This window comes from Zasmidium cellare, assembly GCF_010093935.1.
Source record: "Zasmidium cellare ATCC 36951 unplaced genomic scaffold M409scaffold_40, whole genome shotgun sequence".
NCBI classification, from domain to species: Eukaryota; Fungi; Ascomycota; class Dothideomycetes; order Mycosphaerellales; family Mycosphaerellaceae; genus Zasmidium; species Zasmidium cellare.
The window spans coordinates 159,264-180,033 of NW_022986984.1; the positions used below are offsets into that span (position 1 = coordinate 159,264).

The window sequence follows — 20,770 nt, forward strand, 5'->3', positions numbered from 1 at the left end:
CATGACGCGGACATAGACGACGGATTTTGGTTAATTCGGGATGTCTACCAGCCAGCTTAGACTGAAGACAGACGGATGTGCCTTTCTTCAAGCGGCACTTTGTCAGATCATCTCGACTACATGACCGAGAGATGTTGACGACGAATACGACGAAAGAAAAGGAAACCCGGTCGAATGCCCAAGGACACTCAGCTCTTGGTTTCTGTAGCCGATGGCAGATTCCCCGCCCCAAGGAGCTTACAAGCTTCTCAGTTGGCAACGAACTGCGAAAATTAGCGTTGACTGCATGGGAGTGGATCATGCACTTGGTTGTCCGTGGTTTCGTCGTATCCGTACACTTGTGGAAGACCATTTGCAGCGCCGTGGCATCTTCGAAGAAACGGGGCACATTGTTCGGCAAAAATGTGCTCAAACAAGCACATTCTCACCTCACCGCTGGTAAGTCGGGCTACTAAAGAATAACCAAACTGCTAAAGCCTCAGCGATAAATTGAAGCGTTGGCCTCGAAGTCCAGTTGAGGGCCGGACTAGACAACAATTTGGCATCGAAGACCCTTTGAATCAAAGCCCTCGAAACAGTCGTCAACATGACCGGCAACAGACCCTACAGCATAGCTGTCTTCCACGAATCAGTCCAATTCAGCGACCTTCTCCCCGTCGACCTGCTAGGCACCCTCTCCGTAGCCTACATCGACGCAGCAATCCAGAACTTCCCCGATGCACCCTTCCTCCAACCCCTCCGCGAACAAGCTCTCGACCTCACAGTCCACTGGGTCGCCTCAACTCTCGACCCAACCAAGACCGTCCCAGGAGCCAACCTCTCAATCGCACCAACCCACACCTACGGAACATGCCCCCTCGACGTTGACATGCTCTTCATCGCCGGCCCTCATCTCAACGTTCGACCGCCAGGAAGCCTGGAGTACATCCGCAAATTCGTCGCCGCGAAGAAAGGCATTCTCATGACGACCTGCACCGGAGGGCTCTGGGCGGCTTCCGCGGGGGTCTTCAAAGGCCGGAAGGTGACCACGAATCGTGGCGCGCTGCCAGCAGCTGGTCAATTGCATCCGGAGGCTGAGTGGGTTGACAAGCGCTGGGTTGTGGATGAGAAGCCTGGGGAGACGACGCTTTGGACGAGCGGCGGTGCGTTCGCTGGGGCGGACATGGCGAGTGTGTTTGCCAGGAGGGAGTTTTCCAAGGAGATGGTAGAGTTTATGCTGTCTTCGTTGGATCATTCGATTGAGGGTAGAGGCGAGGAATATTAGGTCAAGGAGAAAGTCGTCATTCCCGATTGATCCCACTTGGTTGATCGATTCTCTCTCGTCCCCCTGCTGCGCCGCCGGCTCTCATGATTTCTCGCACTGTATGCCCGAATAGTACAAACCCTTATTGGTCAGAAGCGAGGCCTGTATCAGACGCATACCACCACCAACCGAAACCCAGTATCAAGTTCATCCGCTTCGCGTTCGCATTCTTCTGCCTGGCGCATTTCAGCCGCAAAACAACGACATCTGCCATGGTTTCCGCGAACAATTTACTGGACGCCTTGTTTCATTGCTTGAACGACGCAAGCTACCTCATCTGCCAAGATGTGATGGAGTGTGGTTCGGCCGTACTAGGGAACAAGTCGACTACTCGTTTTGTGATTTTGTCCGAGAAAGCACGTCTTACTTCAGCCTATCCAATGTCGATCTCTGACGGAGTTGAAGTGGCATTAGCAGGTCGTATGCCTCTCTGGGAATTATGAAGGTGCCTATTCTTGAGATCCGCAGCATGTGAATATACTGGAGGAAAACGTTTTTGGGACTCGTGATAACGTATTATCGAAGCCTGCCAATAACGACTTATTGGAATCGAGACTGACTCTAAAGCTCCCAAGGCATATTTCCAACAAGTGGTATGTAATTCCCAGAGAAGCAGTCCCTATGGAACAATGTGTGCTGACGAAAAGCATCAAGCCATTCCGGTTCCAGAGCAGCTTTCAGCCTGAGCATCGATCCAGCCTCGTGGGTGCACAACCTTGATGGCCTCAGCGACCTACTAATCACCACTTACGACTTCCGGCCCTTGAGCTTCTTCTTGACCCAATTGACGGCTCCAGGAGTATCCCTCCAAGCAGTGTAGTTCGACCCCAAGATAACGGCCACCTCGCTGATATCACCACGGGAAAAGTAGCCTGGCGATTGATTCACAACCTCTTCTGCCCGCGGCATGGATGGCCAGAAGTGCTTGTTGGTCTTGTCGACTGCATCAAACACTTCATTCAACTGACGCTCCATGGCATCGATGTGTGGCTTGAGGCTCTTCCCGTCCTTCACGTCTTGCATGATTGTCTGGTTCTTGGCGATGACATTCGTGACAAGGTTCTCCTGGATGGTGTCGAGCAACTCCTGCGGCAATTTCTAGCCCAAGGCCATGGAGTTCTGAAGGGACTGGAGATCAGACAGCAGCCGAAACTTGATCAAAGCAAGGCAAGACTGGTTGGCCAAATCTCCGAATTTGCGATCTCCCAGGGCAGCTTCGGGGTTCTCGAACACATCTTCGTCGTGCAAGTTTAGGTAGGGCAGTGACATGTCTCCCAGTCATAATGTGAGTCTTCGCATGGAGGGCGTCAGCCATACTGCTTCACGTCTCACTCATGAGTTCAATCCTTTATACTTACCATTACCAGATGTCTCATACCACTTGATAAAATCATACGCTTCCTGGTCTTTCCCCAATCGAATCATCAGGGCCGGGATCAGACTACGAGTACCCATATTGTCGCCTCTGCAAAGCTTCAGATTCCCGAGTGCGAGATCAAGAGCAGACTGCACACCCTCGCGAATGTTCGTGGTGCACAACTCGTCAATGAGCGCGGCACGAGATCGCATGTACGGGCGTGTCTCGTGGATGCCCCAGAAATGGCCAACGTCTCTTTCAAAGAGCTGTGGGTCTTCCTCGCGAAGTTTTCGCTCTTCCTTCTCCATCTTGTTGCGAGCTCTCTTCACGACGCCGCAATCCTGTTTGTGAATGGGCCAATGGGCAGTTTGGTGGTCTCTAGAGCAGTAACGATCTTACAGCCGGCACAGACAGACAAGTTTTCTGGTCGAGCTCGGCATTGTAGGCACTGATTGCCAATAAGCGGTATTGCCTTGTCAGTCATCCTGCTCTGTCGGCGATGTTCAACTATGAGTTGTGGATGAAGGTGAATGAAGGAACGAAAGAAGTTGCCGTCCCGTTGAATTTAATGAAGTTGCTTGGCCCGCGCGCAAACAGGGAGGCGCGTCTGAGGCGCGACGTCGATAATGTATTCAGCGGTGCATAAACTTTAAGGGGCTGGTAACGGTCAGAAACAGAGCCCCTGTCTCAGACCACATTATCGTGTTTCGGAGCCGAATATGATGACTGCCAAATGCAGTGCCTATTGCTTAAATGGGCAGGCAGCAAACTTCCTTCTACGGCCGTGATAGCTCCTTCGGTGTGCATAGCCTCTTCTATAGCCGAGCTGAATAGATGAGCGGAGCCTGAGACACGTTAACGATAGTCATGCGAATACGACGCTTCGACTTCGCTCAACATTTTTGCAAGAATGATGCTCAAGGGCATATATATTCGTTCCTTTACGCTGAATATGTTTGAATTACACAACTCAGCTCCCAATCCACAGCCTCAAGCTCAAATCACTACTGTGACCACCATCATCTTACACAAATCTGCTCTACTCCATACCTACAAGCTCCAATCCTTGCTTTGAGAGCTCTCATCAATCAAGCGATCATGTTCTCCTCCATCGCATCACTTGCGATACTCCTCACAAGCTCCCTACTCATCCCAACCCGAGCATGTGCACCTCCAGTCAACGCCTCGGATGCCTTTCGAATCGGACAAGATGGGCCAGCAGACGTCGCTACATTGGGCTACAGCCTCAACCACTTCTCCCTCCTCGTCAACGACATAGATGCCTCGATGCATTTCTACAACAAGATCCTCGGCATGCGCCACGTCTTCACCTTCCAGGCGACACCTGAATACTCAATCCACTATCTCAGCTTCAGCCAAGGCGGCAGTAATGGAACGGGCTACCAGACAGGCGAAGCGCTGTTGGCACAAAAGTCAAACACAATGGGCCAGCTGGAGTTGATCTACAGGAAGAATTGTAACAGCTCTGATCATTCGGCAATACCAGCGACAACGCAATACGTCAACACCTTTTCCCACGTGGGATTGATCGTACCAGACATCCGGAGTTTCCAGAGGAGGATGGAGAAGTTCAAGGTGCCAATCTTGAAGAAGACCGGCGAGACGAGCTTTGACGATGAGGTGCGTGGAGCAAGAGCTTTTGGGTTTGGGAGCGACATTCAGGCGGGGAGAATGACGGTGATGGCTCTTACGGCGATCGGATTCGAAAAGTTCGCTATCGTTGTGGATCCTGATGGCAATACGGTGGAAGTTCAGCCAGAGCAGGTGTGAGATGGAACATGAAACGTGTATGCATTGAGATGTAATGTAATGAGGAATATCGAGAGACCGTTCCATGGACGATGTGCGCTAGGTCCGAACCCAGTTGACTCAGCGAGAATGTGATAGATTTCAGGGGCTGACAAGGCTGGTAACCTAGCGTATGTGCATTTTTGCACGAAAATTGCTCCCTGACAACTCCTCACATCCTGAGCATCATATCCTACTGATCAAAAACATCTTCAACTTCATTCAGTGCGAGTTGTGGCAAGCTAGCGGCTGTGCAGAAAATCTGCAGCCATGACCCCTGCAATGCAGCCTCGTAGTGTGGTCCAGGATTATCAATAACCAAGCTCTCACTTGCCACGCATCTATGATTTAGACTGTCTATTATCTTGAACATTGGTATTCGCCATCGACTTATGGGACCTAACGGTTGTCCTTTCTGGAGGGAAAATCATTGGCTTCGTGCGCCTCTGATGGCTTCCCTTTCGATGTTAGTAGCTTCCTTTTCTACCACTTGCATTAGAACGACTGCAATCAGAACGCACAAACGACACTTGTTGGCAGCCACCTACATTTGGTATGTTTGTTGCATTCTCATTTGTTTGCCGGCGAGAAGTCAGACAAGGGCCTAACGCGTGCTTGATCAATGTCCCAAATCTCCAGCTTGATCAGACGATGAGCAAAGTTGGCCAGTCAGTAACTTTTAAAACCACTGTCTAGGTACAACGTACCAAAGATTGCTGACATTGAAATAGCAGATCCGTGGGTCGCTCACATAGCCCGGCCGCCATCGGAAGGACGAACTATGTCTCGGAACAAATACCGTAGATTCGGGACGATGCCGAAGCCGTGTTGAAGATATTTCGCTCTTTCTGAGTGGTTGTCGAAGTATTGGGACCTAGCGGGCGTGACTGGGCATCGGACTTACTTTTACCCCTGATCACATGCTGGAAGAAACGCCAAGCCTTTTAGCGTTCCCAGATCTCCGAAACATAAGCGGATATCTGCAATTCACCAAAGGGCTTCTCTATACGGGAGCTAACGGGAGGATGAAGTAAATCGTTCCTGTGAGCTTCGAAAGAGCTAGCTTGAGGGAATCTGGCAACGGTACCAAAGATCTGGTTGAGGGTAAACAGGATTGCAGTTATGGGCTCGAATGCACTGGGACCGAATGGGTGGACGAACTTTCTGCAATTTTTCGAATTTTCTTGTTGGTGGATTGCACTTTTCTTCACACATGACAGACACTTATGATGTCGATGTCCCAAGAATTGATCGACCGATTTTGAGATCTTTGGTTCAGCTGAGCCATCAAGCTGGTTAGGATGTAGGTCTGACCTAACATGCTCTTGTCCATTATACGCGTTCACCCCTCTCAATCTCGACGTTCGTGAGACAATGATTAAGAAACCCGCAGAATGTGTTTTTGTCGGACGTATGTCGAAGATGGATGAACAATGCGCAAGTGAATTGACTGTTTCAGTTTGTCTACCCTTCTAGAAGTGTCGGCATATTGTCTCAAACATGGCAGTGTCAGGCCTTCAAAGACATCTGCAACACCATAACATCTACGAATGTTAACTTGTTACATATACCGCAATACTGACCCTCGAAATTGTCCTCTCATCAAACAATCGAAAAACATCGAAGTCAACCAAAACATGCCTCCAACCTACGAACCCATCTACATCTCTGACAGCAACCACGGCGAGGTGTTCAAAGACATCGTCCGCACTTCACGACCCATAACCCCAGACGACCTAAGCAACATCAGGACCATATGCGAGACACTCAACGATGAAGACACCATACGGATCATGAACATCGAGAGATGGGCTCTCAAGTACAACCTGAACATGTGGCGAGAGCGAGCATCGCGTTGGAGCGACCGAGAAGCAAAATATGTCATTGAGTGTTTGCGCTGGGACTACACGCAAAGCGAATACATCTACCAACTGGGTCGGGAGCACGAGCAGAAGCTGCAGGAGGAGGCTCTCGCAAAAGCAGCGGCTTCCGGCAATGCATCTCCTATCGACGACGATTAGTGACCGCGCCCGCGCGTTCTCTCAAGCTTGCTCTGGAATCCGACGGCGGGCCTTGACGATGATATTCAAAGGCTTGTCAAACCACTGCCCATCGCTGATGATGGGCGCCTTGGGATCCACCAGCTGCAAGTCAAACTCCAGAAGAAGATGCGGAAGAAGTTTGTGGATCTCTGCGAGGGCAACCTAGAGCATGTTCAATCAGCGCATGCGAAATGGAAAAGCGAAGGGAATACTCACGTGTTTTCCGATGCATGTCCTGGTGCCACCTCCAAAATGTAACATGTGTCTCTGTGAGATCTGTCAGTGCTTTTGCCTTTCATATCTTGACATCGTTGCAAGAACTTACCTCCATGCTCGCTGCATCCCCCTTCAGCCATCTCTCCGGAACAAACTCAACCGCATCTGGCCCAAATGTCTCCTTGTCGAAGTGCGTGACATGACTATTACAGCCCACCCTCGTGCCCGCCGGGAACCGTTCACCAGCTATCTCAGCTCCTCCAGGAGGCACAAATCGAGACATGGTCACACCGGTACTGGTATGGAGTCTGAAGCCTTCCTTGATACAAGCCGACATGTAGGGCAGCTTGATGGAGTCTGAGTATCGCACTGGAAGTGTGATCGTGCCGTCTGACAGAGCTTCGCGTAGTTCTTTCAGAACCTTGGACATGACGTCTGCATTGGCCATTATACCATGTAACATGGAGGACATGGCTATCGCGGTGGTATCACTGTCAGCAAATCTATCGAGACATGGGTGTCAGTGAGGGATGCTCCGTCTCTACTTGGATACTTTGCAACTTACAGCGCAACGAAACCCTCCTGCTGAATGTCTGGAAGCTGCCAGTCGCTCCTTTGCTTTTCCTTCTGCAAGTCCATGAACTTCGCCAGTAAATCCTTCCTCGGTGCTGACTTTCCTTCGTCTATGATAGTTTGTCTCTCTTCAGCCCTCTTGATAGACGTGTCACGGATGCCAACGGTGGTCCCCAATGAGCCCCTGAACGCTTTGTTCGTGAGCGCTTGCCATAGATCATGCAGCGGCCGCAGATAGGGGGGCGAAGAAGCATGAATCGTGATGAATATGAGAAAAGTCTCAATAGACGCTAGCCAGCCGTGAGCATCTCCACCGGCTTCGAGATGGCCGAATGAGCGGCCGTAGAAGAGGTCGCCGATGACATCCAAAGCGTACCTGCGGTATGTCAGCGGCCAAGGTAGCTGGAACCCTAAGGAGCCTCACATCTCCAGCCACCAGACCAGATTCAACTCTTCATCCCTTTCACCAAGCTCGTTGAATCTTTTCAGCAGAAGCTCAGTGTACTGATCGATGGACGTCTCCGCCTCGAGCACACTGGACATGGAGTACGATGGCAGCAGAAGTTTTCGACGGTTTGCGGCATGTACTTCGTCGACATCGCTGAATATCTTCTCTTCATTGGCTGAGGAAGTACATCAGTTGTCGTTTCCGCGAAGATATCTCACTGAGCACATACTATCGAAGTTCTTCAGACTCCACGTGCTGTAGAAGTCGGTCTGGAATTTGTCCTCGTCAGCTCAAGATTGCAGAGAGTTGGCGCTGAAACAACCTTTGGAAACTTCGTCTTGACATTGTAAATCGCAAGCCCAGCCTTTGGGTCACTAAAGCTCACTTCGTCCGGTGCGATTCGAACGATCGGTCCTGGCAGTGCCAAGTCAGCTTCGCCACCAATGTCCGTCATGAGATGAGCCATACCGTAAGTCTTATGCAGCTCCCTGCTCTGCGTTGGAAATTTGCCCCTCTGAAGCTGGCGAACATACCACAGCCGCGTGATAGCCGCCAGGCGGGGACCTGGGTACTTCGCCAGAGGGTGAAGAAACAGGGTGTAGAAGATCCATGCCAATAACGAGGTTGCGGCGAGCAATGGGATACTGACGAGTATAGTCTTCAACCTCAGCGTCGACGCCGTCAAGAAGACTTGCTCGAACATGGTTGCGATAGTCAAAAGAAACGAAGTCAAGGCGCAGATGCGACAGCTTCTTGAGCGCTTTGTCAAGTCACTCTAAGCACGACAAGCTCGAGGACGTCGGGTTTTGAGCCCTTTCGGATCTTCGGAGCCATGTGCTTGGAATAGTTACGCAACGGAGGGTCTGACATGGGGTCAGCCACGAGACAATCGCTAAAGCTGCATGATTACTCTTAACCCACGCTGTCCAATGTCAACAGCCCAAAATAAAGTTTATCCATACGGCTGTCGCTGAGTCTAGGGCTCTCCAAGAGAGGAGCTGAAGCAGGCTAAGAAGACAACCTCGGGAGGCTATTGGACTCGCTTGCTTTTTCGCGAGCAGCGAGCGCTGCCTGCATGTGTCGCCTCCATGCACATTCTTTTGCGTATATAACGTCAGATGGACGATGGCGCGGCAGTCTGGATGCCAAAGCTCTGCGCCAACACAACCCATTGGGCCACGCAGAATGCGAGTCTTGCTGCCGAAGCGTCTTTCCCGGCAAAGGCACGATCCAAAAGATTGCTGGTCTTGTCCCAAGATACAAAGCCCAGCTGCCGCACGTTTTGTTCCGTGATCAGTCGACTGAGGACGGTATGTAGAGGTCCTCCAACTTCGTACTCCAAGGGCGCCGTGTACGGGTGTTTGACCCTCTCGTATATCTCTTTGGTGACGAAGGGTCTCATGGCCTCTCGTAAGACCCACTTCGCTGTGAACTGATCATTTTGTTGTAGTCGATTTTGTGTACGTTGCTTGCCGTTGCTAGAGACAGCTGTGCCATTCCATTTCATCCTCAGACTCGGAGGTATAGTATTCACATATTCAGTCAAACGATGGTCCAGAAAGGGTGTCCGGCCTTCGACAGAATGTGCCATCTCAGTTCGATCGCCCAAGCAACTCAACATGATGTTGGGAAGATGATTTTTGCTCCACACGTATTGTGCTGAGTTGGCCGGATGCCATTTTTGACGAACCTTCTCCAGAACAGGCGCAGGCACATCGTCAGCGATGACATCCTGCGAATTTCGAAGTTCCAGGGACGAAGTCCACTCGTCGAAAACTGGAGGCATGAAAGCCGACATCGATGCCGTGGTAGTAATGCCATTCAGCTTCTTTCGGCCCTCTGGAATGACCTTGGTAATGTCGCCAGCGCCGACGGACATATAATATGCATTTGTATCAGCTTCTGACTTCTCAAATAAACGTATGCGCTCGTCTTCAGGCATAGCACCCTTCCACGTCAGATCAGCTTCGCGTAGAACGTCTGGGAGGTAAACACCATATCCCGTGAAAGTTTCGTCAGCCCCTGGGACGTCAGCTCTGGTAATGATCACAATTACATCCGTCTTTATACCCACCTTCTCCAGTCAGGACAACCTTGAAGCCGAGCTTTTGCGGAACTTCTGACAGTGCGTACTTGCCAACGTAGTTCAAATCAGGATTGTGGTGTTCGCAATGGTACGTAGCATCCTCAAACCGTGCAGCAAGTGCGTCCTCGTTCATGATTTGCTTGTGCATCTTGATACCTAGCCAGTCAGCGGTTCGTTCTGCGATGTCTGTCATGGCTGATTAGTCGTTGAGGCATTGCAGCGAACACTGCCCTACCTGACTCGTCGAAGCCGCTGGTCTCTTCAAATGCGACGCAAAAGCAAGTGACTCGTTCCCCAGGAGGAAGACTCCCCAAAACTCGCCCCTGCTCCTTGGCAAGATGTGTGACGAGACCCGCGATTACAGATGAGTCGATGCCACCACTCAGATATACGCCGACAGGGACATCAGCTCGCAGTCGTACTCGAACTGCTTCCATCAGTCGTTGGCGGACGCCTTCTATGATTTCTTCTTCGCTCCTGGCGTCGAGAATGTGCTTGTCCGGATATTCAATGTCCCAGTATTGTTGGTATTCGATTTGGCCAGATGAAGCGCAAGTCATGTAATACCCAGGCCGGAGCTTTCTTACTTCACGAAACAGTGTTCTGTCGTCAAAGTTCCAGCCGCCTTCGACAAGGCTTTCAACGTCCCATTCGGGCTGCCAATCTAAGGGTAGAAACGCCTTGATCTCTGCAGCTACAAGAAGCCTTCCGCTCTGCTTCGTGTAGAACAGAGGCTTGATGCCATATCGATCCCGCGCGGCAATGAAAACATCCTTGCCTTCATCGTAAAGGCATATTGCGAACTCCCCGCGAAGGTGTTTGAGGAAATCTAACCCGTACACTTGATAGAGTGCAAGCACAATTTCCGAGTCGCTGTTACTTGTGAACTTGTATCGAGACTCTGCTGTGAGATTTTCCTTGATCGCTTCGTAATCATAAAGCTCGCCGTTGACGATAGCATGGATCTTGCCGTCCGCAGTATGCCATGGTTGATTCCCACCGTCTGACAGGTCGTTGATGGCAAGTCGATTGTGCCCAAGGACTAGGCGTGGTCAAATTGATCAGCACAAATTCATGACATTTGATTGCAATGAGCCCCAATAAGAGGGAGTCTGAAAGGGTTGCAAACCGATTCGTTCGTCCGAGCTTATCCAAATACCAGAGGAGTCAGGTCCGCGGTGCTTTATTCTGTTCAAGCTTGCTTGCATTTGCTCAGTGAGCTTTGCTCGACTCTCATCCTTGGCAGAGCCTGCAGGTAGACCATTTTGAGCATTCTTTGCGAGTGCTACGATAGCAGAAATACCGCACATGCTGTTTCGTGCGTGGAAGATGTGGCAATGGTAATGTCAACCGTTCTACTTAATTTCTACTCGTCCAACCGGAGAAGAAATGGCGAATATGTCCAGGTACGTTGTCATAGACTTCAGAAAAGTGGGCTCAGGATTCGAGGCGTGAACTCAGTCTGCTCGCTTCGAGTGGAGCTCATCGCGGTGAGTGAATATCTCTTGCCTTGCAGTAAAGGGGCAGCCCGTTCGTGGCCCCAGGCTCTGTTCAGTCTGTTGACAGCTCATTCGTCTCCCGCGCCTGACGTGCTGCCCCCAGGTTGCCTTCGATATCCATGCTGGATGTTCCAACACAGCTTCTATCGCGGTGGCGCCTTTCGTCACTGATGCTGCATCTCCTAGACGCCTCAGAGGTGGTATATATCTTCATCAGACTGTCGGCCGGTGGCTCTCTGCTTGTGGTGGCGGTTATATGTAGAGGTTGTTGTTCACGCCGAGGAAGAGCGACCGTGTGTCGTGTTTCCTAGTGCTGGTCCGTGCGGAGCGCGGTTTTGACCTCACCTCTTCACATGTTCCCATCAATTCCATCAATCTATCATCAAGAGACTACCTACGAGTGCCACCAAATTTCCCGGTGTGCTGAGAAGTACATGGCTCTGTAAATTGACAGTGAGCGTAATTTCGGCGAAGAAGCTTCACAAGAGCTCTACGACTGTAGCCCAAAACGTCACCGAACAGAGATCACTTTCGTTCGGATTCAGGACGCCTCCATCGTTATTCGACTTGATTCAGTAGGCTATCTTCGCACTTCCATGTGGCCGCGACGATGAGATGCAAGACACAGCTCGGGTAGCGTCACGATCGACCAACCGGCGGGGCTGCTGATGCGGCCATGGCAGCAATGTCTCGACACGAGGCACTTCCTACGAATCCTAACTTCAGACCCACGGAAATAGTATGATGTGAATTTCATGGTGCACACCTCCAAGTAGCGAATCCTGGTTTCGTAACGCTTCGTGCGTACTCGAGTCACCCACCATGCCTCCCAGAATCCTCGAACCGGATCCAGAATTCATCGAGAAGAGCTATCTAACAGTATACCGTCGTTACATCAATAAAAACTATGGACTATCGCTACAATCCTACTACGATCTACACGAATGGTCGATAACCAAACGTAACGACTTCTGGATGTCGTTATGGAATTACCTCCCGATAAAAGCCTCGTCTCAACCTCGACGTGCAGCCGATGAGAGTCTCCATATCGACGACATTCCCGAATTCTACGAGGGATCAAGACTAAACTATGCCGAGAATATCCTTTCCAGGACTGGATCTGGAATTGCTGTCAAAGCATTCAACGAAGAGAACTTGAATTGTCCCGAAGAGCTGTCTTGGGATCAACTTCGCGAGAGAGTGAGGGTCTTCGTTGACGCGCTGAAGTCCTCGGGGATCGCAAAGGGAGATGTGATATGTGTTGTTGGGGGCAGCACAGTAACCTCGCTAGCTCTCGTCATATCTGCAGCGGCGATTGGAGCCATTGTCGCATGCTTCACCACCGACGCTGGAGAAAGGGTTCTCCTGGAGCGAATCGGCCAGATACGCCCGAAGGTCCTGTTTGCGGTACCGGATTATCGATATAATGGGAAGCTACATGATATCACGTCTAGAATTCAGATGGTATGGGATACGATAGAACCTGCTGCTGGCTCTGAGCTCGTTAGCACTGGGAAGCATACGCCTCCAGGATGGACGTCGCTGGACAAGTACTGCAGTAGGGGAACTGGTAGGCCACTGGAGTTCGAGCAGGTTCCGTTCCATACACCGTACGTGATCTTGTTCTCGTCCGGCACGACAGGGACGCCTAAAGGCATTGTGCACTCACAGGGTGGACTGCTCGTCAACGGCTTGAAAGAGCATCGCTTACACTACAACCACGACGAACATGCCGTCCACTATCACTACGCAGGTATCGGCTGGACCTTGTGGAACATCATGATCGGTGCTCTTTTCTGTGGAAGCCAGATTGTCCTCTACGACGGCTCACCTTTCTACCCGTCACCAGAAAAGCAACTCGCCGCCGTGATGGCGACAGGAGTTACATCTTTCGGCGCAGGACCGCGCTACTTCACCGAGTTGATGAAGGCAAACGTCAATCCCAGACCATATGTCGGCAAAGTGGACAAGATCCCCAGCGCAGGCGCCCTTCTAACAGAACAGCAATCAATATGGATACGAGACAACTTCGGCGCTCACGTTTGCCAAATCTCCACGTCAGGAGGCACAGAGCTCTGCGGCAACTTCATCCACGGAACCCAGACACTCCCCGTCTACGCCGGCGAAAACGCCGTGAAGAATCTCGGAATGGACGTGGATGTCTTCGGTCCAGACGGCAGACGCGTGCCTGAAGGCGAGAGCGGCGAACTCGTCTGCAAGAAACCTTTTCCTAATATGCCCGTTTGCTTTTGGAATGATTCTGGTCGGAAGAAGTACAGAGCTGCCTACTTCGAGAAGTTCCCGCATGTCTGGACGCATGGCGATTTCATGCGGATCAATCCAGAGACCAAAGGGCTGACGATTCTGGGGCGGAGTGACGGCGTGCTCAATCCTTTCGGGCATTCGATTCGGCAGTGGTGAGATTTACACGATTCTCGAACGATGTGCTTCGGTAGAGGTTGCGGATGCGATTTGCGTTGGACAGCAGAGGGAGCAAGATCCAAGCGAGAGGTTGTTCCTGTTCTTGCTCCTCAAGGATGGGAAGTCACTCACGAAAGAGTTGGAGGACCGAATCAAAAGCGCGACCCAAAGAGACCTGAGTCGAAGGCACGTTCCACAATTCTTCTTTGCGGTCGAACAAATCCCGTATAATGTCAACGGCAAGAAGCTGGAGATTCCATTGCGAGCGGTCTTGTCGGAGGGCGCGAAAGCATTCGAATGGAGGAAGTTCACTGCTGAGGAAAGACAGGCGTTGGAGAGGTATCTACCTTACTTCGAGGTCGAGAAGATCGGCGGCGGCTTTAAGGCGAAGCTTTGATTCTGTGCAGAAAGATCGCCCCATTGATGCGAGCAGGGTCCCGATCTACGAGACGTCCAGGTCAAGTTTTGTGGATCACATTGAATATGAGACTGATAGTTGCTTGGACGGTGAGGTGTCATTGAAGTCTTGACGTATACTCATAATACCCAGAAGCTGCGCATCGCTGGCACATAGCTTTTATAGACGCCATGAACGCCGCATCGCTGGTATCCCTCTCAACCTTTTGCACTGCCCATCATCTATGCCGCATCCTCGACAACGGCGGTCTGGAGACCCTTGGGGTTCTTGACGTTGACGGCCTGGACGTAGGAGTACAGCTTCTCCTTGGCGCCCTCCTCGTCGTTACGCTTGCGGCTGATGCGGACACGGAGACGGAATGGGACGCCCTTGATGCCGGATTCCCAGACCTTCTTGTTCAACTGAGGGTCGAGACGGACGTCGGTGGTGCCCTGCGAGGAAGGTGATATTAGCACGCGATGATTGATAAGTAAAGTCAGTGTGGGAGGAACCGTGACATACCATGGCCTTCTCAGCGAAAGAGCGAATCTCCTTGATGGCGCGAGGAGCCCTCTTCTTGAAGCTTACGCCGTGGACCTTTACAATCACGATATGTCAGACTTTACATGCTCTTCTTCAGTCTTCCGTCCAATGCACAGCCTGTGTGACCAAGCGTGTGCCATCCGTGGACTTCATCAAACTGAACGTACTCTCTTGTGCAGGTGGACGGTGTATTCGCGGGCGACGACATCCTCGATGGCGCTGCGGCCAGTCTTGCCCGCGGGCTTGTTGGACTTGGTCTGGTTAGACATTGCGGCGGTGTTGTCGTCGTCGGGAAGGAAGGGCGTTTGGCGATGCGATTATTTCCTCGTCGCTGCAGAACGAAAAGTCTACCGGACCATAAACTGAGGCCGAATTGGAGTGCGACGCTAACAAAGTCTTGGCATTTGCACGGGCGCTGCCGTCTAGACTAACCGAATCGCGATCACAAGATCCGGGATCCGGAAACGTCCGCGCAGCAGCAACAGAAGAAAGTCGCCGTCCTACTCTCCAGACTGACCCTACTACACCCAAACATTCACTCACGTCCTGCCCCATGCGGTAGTAGTATGACTGTGCGATGCGACGCGCCGTAATACAAAACCTGCGCACCTTCCGCCGGTCAACTCCTCGCAAAGCCCTCAAGAGTCTGCGCATCTCCAGCAACCAGCATGCCCAGTTCAGTCGCAGCGTAGTCAACCGCTCGCCCTCGCCCCTCCAGTCGTCCATGCGCTTATCCCGCCGAATATCGGTCCCCATCGCCCTCGGAGTAGGTGCCTCGGCGCTCTATTACGGCTACGAGCAGCAGCGAGCTCGATCAACACCAAACACCACCGCAGATGTATCCCAGGTCTCTTCTGCTGCTGTGAGCGGGAGCCAGGGGCGAAGTTACTCCACAGCCACAGCGACAGCAACGCATGTGCCATCCTCCTCACTACCTGCCGGAGTACCTCTCGAAGCAGAGAGTGTCCCGGAGTCGGTGCGGAAGGCACTGATTGTCGAGCAAGGCCAACTCTTCACCGCGCAGATTCCAGCGGACCAGCCCATCAGCAAAGAGACGGATTTCTCAGGACGCAAGGTGTTGGAGATGCTGACGCCTGATCAAGCAAGCGCAAAGCTCAGGACGAACGAGGAGAGCTACTTGGTCGGGAGAGGCGAGGGTGTGGTGCGGTACGATGTGGTGCAGATTCCGAGCAACGACCCGATCGAGGATGACCATGTCGAGAAGATAGTAGAGGTCCCGAATACAACGGCAGCCGCTGAGGAGGGCAAGGCGAGCTCGGACTGGATGTTTTGGGGTGTTTTCGACGGACACTCCGGCTGGACAACGTCTGCGAAACTTCGTCAGACCTTGGTCTCCTATGTGGCGCGTGAGCTCAACGCGACATACAAGTCAGCCTTGCAAGATCCTAAGCTCACCTTCCCGTCTGCCGATTCGGTGGACGCAGCCATCAAGAAAGGGTTTGTCAAGTTGGACAACGAGATCACACATGAGAGTGTAGCAAAGGTCCTCAAGGCACAATCGAAAGTCGTAGCTGCAGAAATCCTCGCACCAGCACTTTCCGGCTCCTGCGCGCTACTTTCTTTCTACGATAGCCGATCGAAAGAGCTTCGGGTAGCATGTACGGGTGACAGTCGGGCCGTATTGGGACGAAGGGGAAGCAGCGGCAAGTGGACTGCGACTGCGCTTTCCATCGATCAGACCGGCGGCACTCCTTCTGAAGACGAGCGACTCCGAGCCGAGCACCCCGGCGAACCGAACGTCACGCTCAATGGCCGCATCTTGGGTGGCTTGGAGCCCAGCAGAGCGTTTGGAGATGCCATCTACAAATGGAGCACCGAGACGCAAGAGAAGATGAAGAAGAACTTCTTTGGCCGAAGCCCGAGCCGATTCTTGAAGACACCGCCATATGTAACGGCAGAGCCAGTGATTACACGCACCAAGATCGATCCCACCAAGGGCGACTTCGTTGTAATGGCTACTGATGGGCTTTGGGAGATGCTTACCAACGAGGAAGTTGTTGGATTGGTCGGCCAATGGCTCGAGAAGCAGGCTTCAGTTTCTAGCGAGACCAAGAGCGGGAACAATGGATGGCTGCAGTCCTGGTTCAGCAGTCAAAAGGCGGGCGCACTACCAATCGAACACCACGACCAAGGAGACGCCAGCGGCCAGAGAGCACCTGTCCGCCAACAACAGTGGGGAATCCCAACCGGCCAGGACCAGCGATTCGTTGTCGAGGATAAGAATGCGGCAACACATTTGGTCCGAAATGCCCTCGGCGGCAAGGATAAAGACATGCTCAGCGCACTGCTTACTCTCCCTTCACCATACAGCCGGAGATACCGCGATGACTTGACGGTGCAGGTCATCTTCTTCGGCGAAGGTCAGGGTAATGGCAGAGTGGAGCTGAATAAGGAGGCCAGCGCCACAGCGAACGGGAATGGCAATGGTGTGAAGGCTAAACTATGATGTGTTCGTTTGAAAAACGACAGAAAGAGATGGACTGTTGACAGTAGAGACGTTACATCAAGGCAATGATGTCTTCTACGTGGCATGTACTGCATAGCGATGGGAGTATTGATGGTTCACAGCGATAGAGGAAATCCTCCGCTACGGAGAGCAGGTCCGGGTGGGCAGCTGCCTGATTTGAAAGACCTATGTCTATGTACGATACACTTTATGAATGAAAAGACCTTCCAAAAGAAGCCGCCCTCCTGGTCATGATACCGTTCGACACCATCTCAACACGCAACATCCAATCCGTCGAAAACCGATCAATCCCACCGAGTCCTGAAACCACCGCGAGTCTCTGGCAATCCTCCAACGCTTCAAGCCTTGACAGAGTCAACAACAACACCCACCTTCAACTCCTCGCTCCCCCTCAAAATCTCCTCCCGCTTCTCCTTCATCTCCTCGACATCCCAATGCGCCCACGTATACCTGCCCCTCAAGAAGTCCGCCTCGGGACTACAGAGCCACACGGCGTAGTGTGCTGGGAGAGTCACTGCACCCAAACCGTCAAGTCAGCAACAACACACATCCCACAAATTTCGACATGAATATGGGAGAGACGTACAATCATCATAATCAAACTGCCCCTCCCTCAACCCCAAAACATCCCTCGCCCCCGGCGTAAACCCAAACGCCGGATGAAACGTAAAAACCCGCACCTTCTGACCCTGAACCTGCGCCTCCTCATGGAGATGATGCACCAAACTCGTCATGGCCATCTTGCTCGCATTATACAACCCCATCCCGGGGACGGTGAGCTGGATCCCGGACGTCGTCGTGTGGAGGATCGTGCGCTCGGCGTCGGGGGAACGCGGCGGGAGGGCGAGGAAGGCTTTTATGAGGGCGATGGGACCGAAGACGTTCACGGCGAAGGAGTCTGTCAGGCTCTCTGCTGGGGAGGAGAGGGTGAAGCCGGGGGTTACTTGGGCGGCGTTGAGGTGGAGGATGTCGATGGTGGCGAGGTCTTTGACGAGGGCTTCTAGACGGGGGGTGTCGGTTATGGAGGCGGCGAAGGTGAGGATTTTCGTTGATGGGAAGGCTGTTTGCAGGGCGGATTTTGCGGCGTCGAGGCGTTCCTGCCGGCGGGCAAGGAGGGCGATGGTCGAGGCGCCGGCTTGGGCGAAGGCGTGGGCGGTTTCGAGGCCGATGCCCTCCGCTCGGAGGGGGTTAGCAGGGCTTTGAGAGGTGGTGCTGGGAAGGGGACGTACAGCCTCCCGTGATGAGGACGGTTTTCCCTGCTAGACTGAGCTCTGGACGGGTGGGCGAGATGCTGGGATAGGTGGTTGTGTGGTAGGTTTTGGTTGGGCGGGGGAGGGCTTTGAAGCGGGCGAAGATGTCTTCCATTGTGGGAGGAGTGCTTCAATCTGCGTATGGTGGGAGGAGATTCCGACTTCAAGTCTATAGAACCACCACATTCCATGACCCACGGGAGGTCGAGCGATATATACACAAACCCATCCAACCCAACGCCTCCCAAAGCCCAAGCAACTGTACAGTACACATTCGGATCCTCAAAGCGGTCTAACGCGAACCCGTCGGCCTAACCACACAACGAATCTCTTAGATTTCCTAAAGCGGGCACTGGTATAGATATTCTGCTGAGTCAAAAGAGGAGCCCGCAGCCGCCGCTACTGCAGGAGGAGATAGGATACGCTTTTTTGGTCGGGGGATCAGTATTTGATGTGCCGACGTTCTTGTTTTCGGATGCTGGTATGACAAAGGCATACAGAGCTCGATTGCGGATGCTGGGTCGTTGCGGTCTGGATGCTTGATTTGGGTGGTTGAACGAGAGGATGAGAGTGGTGCTTAGAAATGCGTGGTTGGTTTGAGAGTCTTGTTGGGGAGGAAGCGGGACGCGGAGTGACAAGAATCCGGTCTTGTAAGGTTCGAAAGATGTGGTAAAGACTAAAATAAATAAAGTGCTAGACTTGCTACTCCAAACAAATGCTCATGCATCATTTCTCGTTACTCATACAGCAATGGTACAATCTTCGCCCTTTAGACCTGCGGTCCCTTATGCGCCAAAGCGTCACGGTACCCATCGCGGTATCCAGACTCGTAGGCGCCTCCCATTCTCTTCGCGAGCTCACTGCCGCGGAGGGAGTGGTCATCGCTTCCCAAAGTGCCGTGGGACAAGACCCCAGTGCTGCCAGACTGCGAGCTGCCGTGTCCGAGAGTGGAAGACTGGCCGGTGTAGTTACCGCCCGTGACGTTCCTCGTGTCGCTGGAATCGCCTTGACGGTGGCTGAGAGCACTCCCTCCAAGAGCACCTGCACCGGCTCCGACGCCTGCGGCACCTGCGGTGGTGCCGTGTGGGTGTCTCTCGGTGAAGTCCTTGCTTTGCGTGAGGGGTGTGTCGGCCGATGGGCGATTTCCATAGTTCACATCTTGACCATAATTGCCCGCGTTGGTTGATGTGGTGTCGTATGTGCGACGGTCGATGCCGGACGTTCCGTGCGATGTGGTCGTGGAACCTGGGTGAGTGCTGGTTGTCTGGGCATGGTACTTGTCGCTGCCAACACCAGTGTCACGGCCGTAGGTGTTGTCCCTCGATTGGTTGGCATCAACACGAGGATCGACCTTGTTCAAGAGATCCGACTTGTGAGGACCGGCGGTGTTTGGTGCAGGCCCGGTACTGTCGCGGCCGTGGGTTGTTTCGTACGCACCGTATCCAGCAGCTCCTGCACCGCCTGCCAAAGCGGCGTCACGGCCATAGTGGTTTTGGCCATGTGTGGTTGGAGAGTTATCGTAGGTGTCGAATGAGCCAGGCAAGTTGGACGTTGCTCCTGCCCCAACCTTGTGACCACCTGCCGTTGGAACAGCATCGCGGTTCTCAAGGTGATGGTGTGGCCCAGTCTTCAAGTCCTTGCCGTTGCTCACGCCTCCGCCATAGGTACGGCGAACTTCTGGGTCATCAACATTGCGCCTGCTGCCAATGTCGCCAGCCTCGGCGCGGCCTGTTGATGCACCGTAGGTGTTACCGGATCCTGCGTTGGCAGCGATTTGCTGGCCCTTCGAGCTGTAAGGGTCGAACGGCTGGCGTGGGCCATCTGGGTTGGTGTTGCCGCCAAGGCGAGTGTCACGCAGTCTGTCGCTGGTCGAGGAAATACCGTCATCACGGCCATAACCGTGAGAGCCAGTGAGGGCTTCGGAACCTGCACCTCCAGTGACCGCTGTGCCGCCTACAATGCCGCTACCTTGGCCAGTCGACGATGAGATAGGGTGCTGCCTATCGGAGAGTCTGTCGCCAATGGTGGTGTTGTATGTGTCGTGGGAGGTTCGACCATGGTTTCCATGGGTCGCGGTTGTTCCCTGCTGCTGCTGTTCCAACCTCTGCTCTTCATGCTTGTTGGAGCCGCCAAGCTTATCTTCGATTTTGTCTAGGAGGCCCATGTTGAATTGTTTGTTTCGTTCGAGTGATTTGGTGGTTAAGTGTGGGGATGTGTAGAGATTGACTGTCGGGAGAATCGATCATATAGATATACTGAAGAAACACCTACCAACTTACGGAGCTACGTCACGACCCATTCATGGTGGCAGAAAGAACGAGGTGTGGATGCTTCTTTG

The 20,770-nt window shown here is 52.7% G+C and overlaps 12 protein-coding genes across 12 annotated transcripts; 5 read left to right on the top strand and 7 right to left on the bottom strand.

The window, feature by feature from the left end:
* Positions 1–586: 586 nt before the first annotated feature.
* Positions 587–1,264, top strand: M409DRAFT_69675 (uncharacterized protein; the record flags this gene model as incomplete). Its single annotated transcript, XM_033818400.1, has 1 exon — positions 587–1,264. The coding sequence occupies one exon, from the start codon at positions 587–589 to the stop codon at positions 1,262–1,264; it is 678 nt and encodes a 225-aa protein (XP_033662469.1).
* Positions 1,265–1,385: 121 nt separating this feature from the next.
* On the bottom strand, positions 1,386–2,326 carry M409DRAFT_27976 (uncharacterized protein; the record flags this gene model as incomplete). Its single annotated transcript, XM_033808816.1, has 2 exons — positions 1,386–1,479; positions 2,055–2,326. The coding sequence occupies 2 exons, from the start codon at positions 2,324–2,326 to the stop codon at positions 1,386–1,388; spliced, it is 366 nt and encodes a 121-aa protein (XP_033662470.1).
* A 75-nt stretch (positions 2,327–2,401) lies between these two features.
* Positions 2,402–2,968, bottom strand: M409DRAFT_27977 (uncharacterized protein; the record flags this gene model as incomplete). The annotated part of the gene is made up of 2 exons (XM_033808817.1): positions 2,402–2,574; positions 2,662–2,968. The coding sequence occupies 2 exons, from the start codon at positions 2,966–2,968 to the stop codon at positions 2,402–2,404; spliced, it is 480 nt and encodes a 159-aa protein (XP_033662471.1).
* A 790-nt stretch (positions 2,969–3,758) lies between these two features.
* On the top strand, positions 3,759–4,451 carry M409DRAFT_27978 (uncharacterized protein; the record flags this gene model as incomplete). Its single annotated transcript, XM_033808818.1, has 1 exon — positions 3,759–4,451. One exon carries the CDS (start codon positions 3,759–3,761, stop codon positions 4,449–4,451), a length of 693 nt encoding a protein of 230 aa, XP_033662472.1.
* Positions 4,452–6,106: 1,655 nt separating this feature from the next.
* Positions 6,107–6,490, top strand: M409DRAFT_27979 (uncharacterized protein; the record flags this gene model as incomplete). The annotated part of the gene is made up of 1 exon (XM_033808819.1): positions 6,107–6,490. The coding sequence occupies one exon, from the start codon at positions 6,107–6,109 to the stop codon at positions 6,488–6,490; it is 384 nt and encodes a 127-aa protein (XP_033662473.1).
* A 21-nt stretch (positions 6,491–6,511) lies between these two features.
* M409DRAFT_69676 (uncharacterized protein) lies at positions 6,512–8,451 on the bottom strand (the record flags this gene model as incomplete). The annotated part of the gene is made up of 8 exons (XM_033818401.1): positions 6,512–6,673; positions 6,728–6,778; positions 6,837–7,230; positions 7,293–7,676; positions 7,725–7,923; positions 7,978–8,029; positions 8,071–8,162; positions 8,217–8,451. The coding sequence occupies 8 exons, from the start codon at positions 8,449–8,451 to the stop codon at positions 6,512–6,514; spliced, it is 1,569 nt and encodes a 522-aa protein (XP_033662474.1).
* A 411-nt stretch (positions 8,452–8,862) lies between these two features.
* Positions 8,863–11,144, bottom strand: M409DRAFT_69677 (uncharacterized protein; the record flags this gene model as incomplete). Its single annotated transcript, XM_033818402.1, has 4 exons — positions 8,863–9,770; positions 9,823–10,020; positions 10,070–10,876; positions 10,964–11,144. 4 exons carry the CDS (start codon positions 11,142–11,144, stop codon positions 8,863–8,865), a joined length of 2,094 nt encoding a protein of 697 aa, XP_033662475.1.
* Positions 11,145–12,155: 1,011 nt separating this feature from the next.
* Positions 12,156–14,151, top strand: M409DRAFT_27982 (uncharacterized protein; the record flags this gene model as incomplete). The annotated part of the gene is made up of 2 exons (XM_033808820.1): positions 12,156–13,707; positions 13,790–14,151. The coding sequence occupies 2 exons, from the start codon at positions 12,156–12,158 to the stop codon at positions 14,149–14,151; spliced, it is 1,914 nt and encodes a 637-aa protein (XP_033662476.1).
* Positions 14,152–14,393: 242 nt separating this feature from the next.
* M409DRAFT_58981 (uncharacterized protein) lies at positions 14,394–14,963 on the bottom strand (the record flags this gene model as incomplete). Its single annotated transcript, XM_033814048.1, has 3 exons — positions 14,394–14,603; positions 14,674–14,748; positions 14,862–14,963. The coding sequence occupies 3 exons, from the start codon at positions 14,961–14,963 to the stop codon at positions 14,394–14,396; spliced, it is 387 nt and encodes a 128-aa protein (XP_033662477.1).
* A 308-nt stretch (positions 14,964–15,271) lies between these two features.
* M409DRAFT_69680 (uncharacterized protein) lies at positions 15,272–17,161 on the top strand (the record flags this gene model as incomplete). Its single annotated transcript, XM_033818403.1, has 1 exon — positions 15,272–17,161. One exon carries the CDS (start codon positions 15,272–15,274, stop codon positions 17,159–17,161), a length of 1,890 nt encoding a protein of 629 aa, XP_033662478.1.
* Positions 17,162–17,520: 359 nt separating this feature from the next.
* Positions 17,521–18,547, bottom strand: M409DRAFT_58983 (uncharacterized protein; the record flags this gene model as incomplete). The annotated part of the gene is made up of 3 exons (XM_033814049.1): positions 17,521–17,696; positions 17,769–18,359; positions 18,412–18,547. The coding sequence occupies 3 exons, from the start codon at positions 18,545–18,547 to the stop codon at positions 17,521–17,523; spliced, it is 903 nt and encodes a 300-aa protein (XP_033662479.1).
* Positions 18,548–19,201: 654 nt separating this feature from the next.
* Positions 19,202–20,596, bottom strand: M409DRAFT_58984 (uncharacterized protein; the record flags this gene model as incomplete). The annotated part of the gene is made up of 1 exon (XM_033814050.1): positions 19,202–20,596. The coding sequence occupies one exon, from the start codon at positions 20,594–20,596 to the stop codon at positions 19,202–19,204; it is 1,395 nt and encodes a 464-aa protein (XP_033662480.1).
* Between the last annotated feature and the right edge of the window lie 174 nt (positions 20,597–20,770).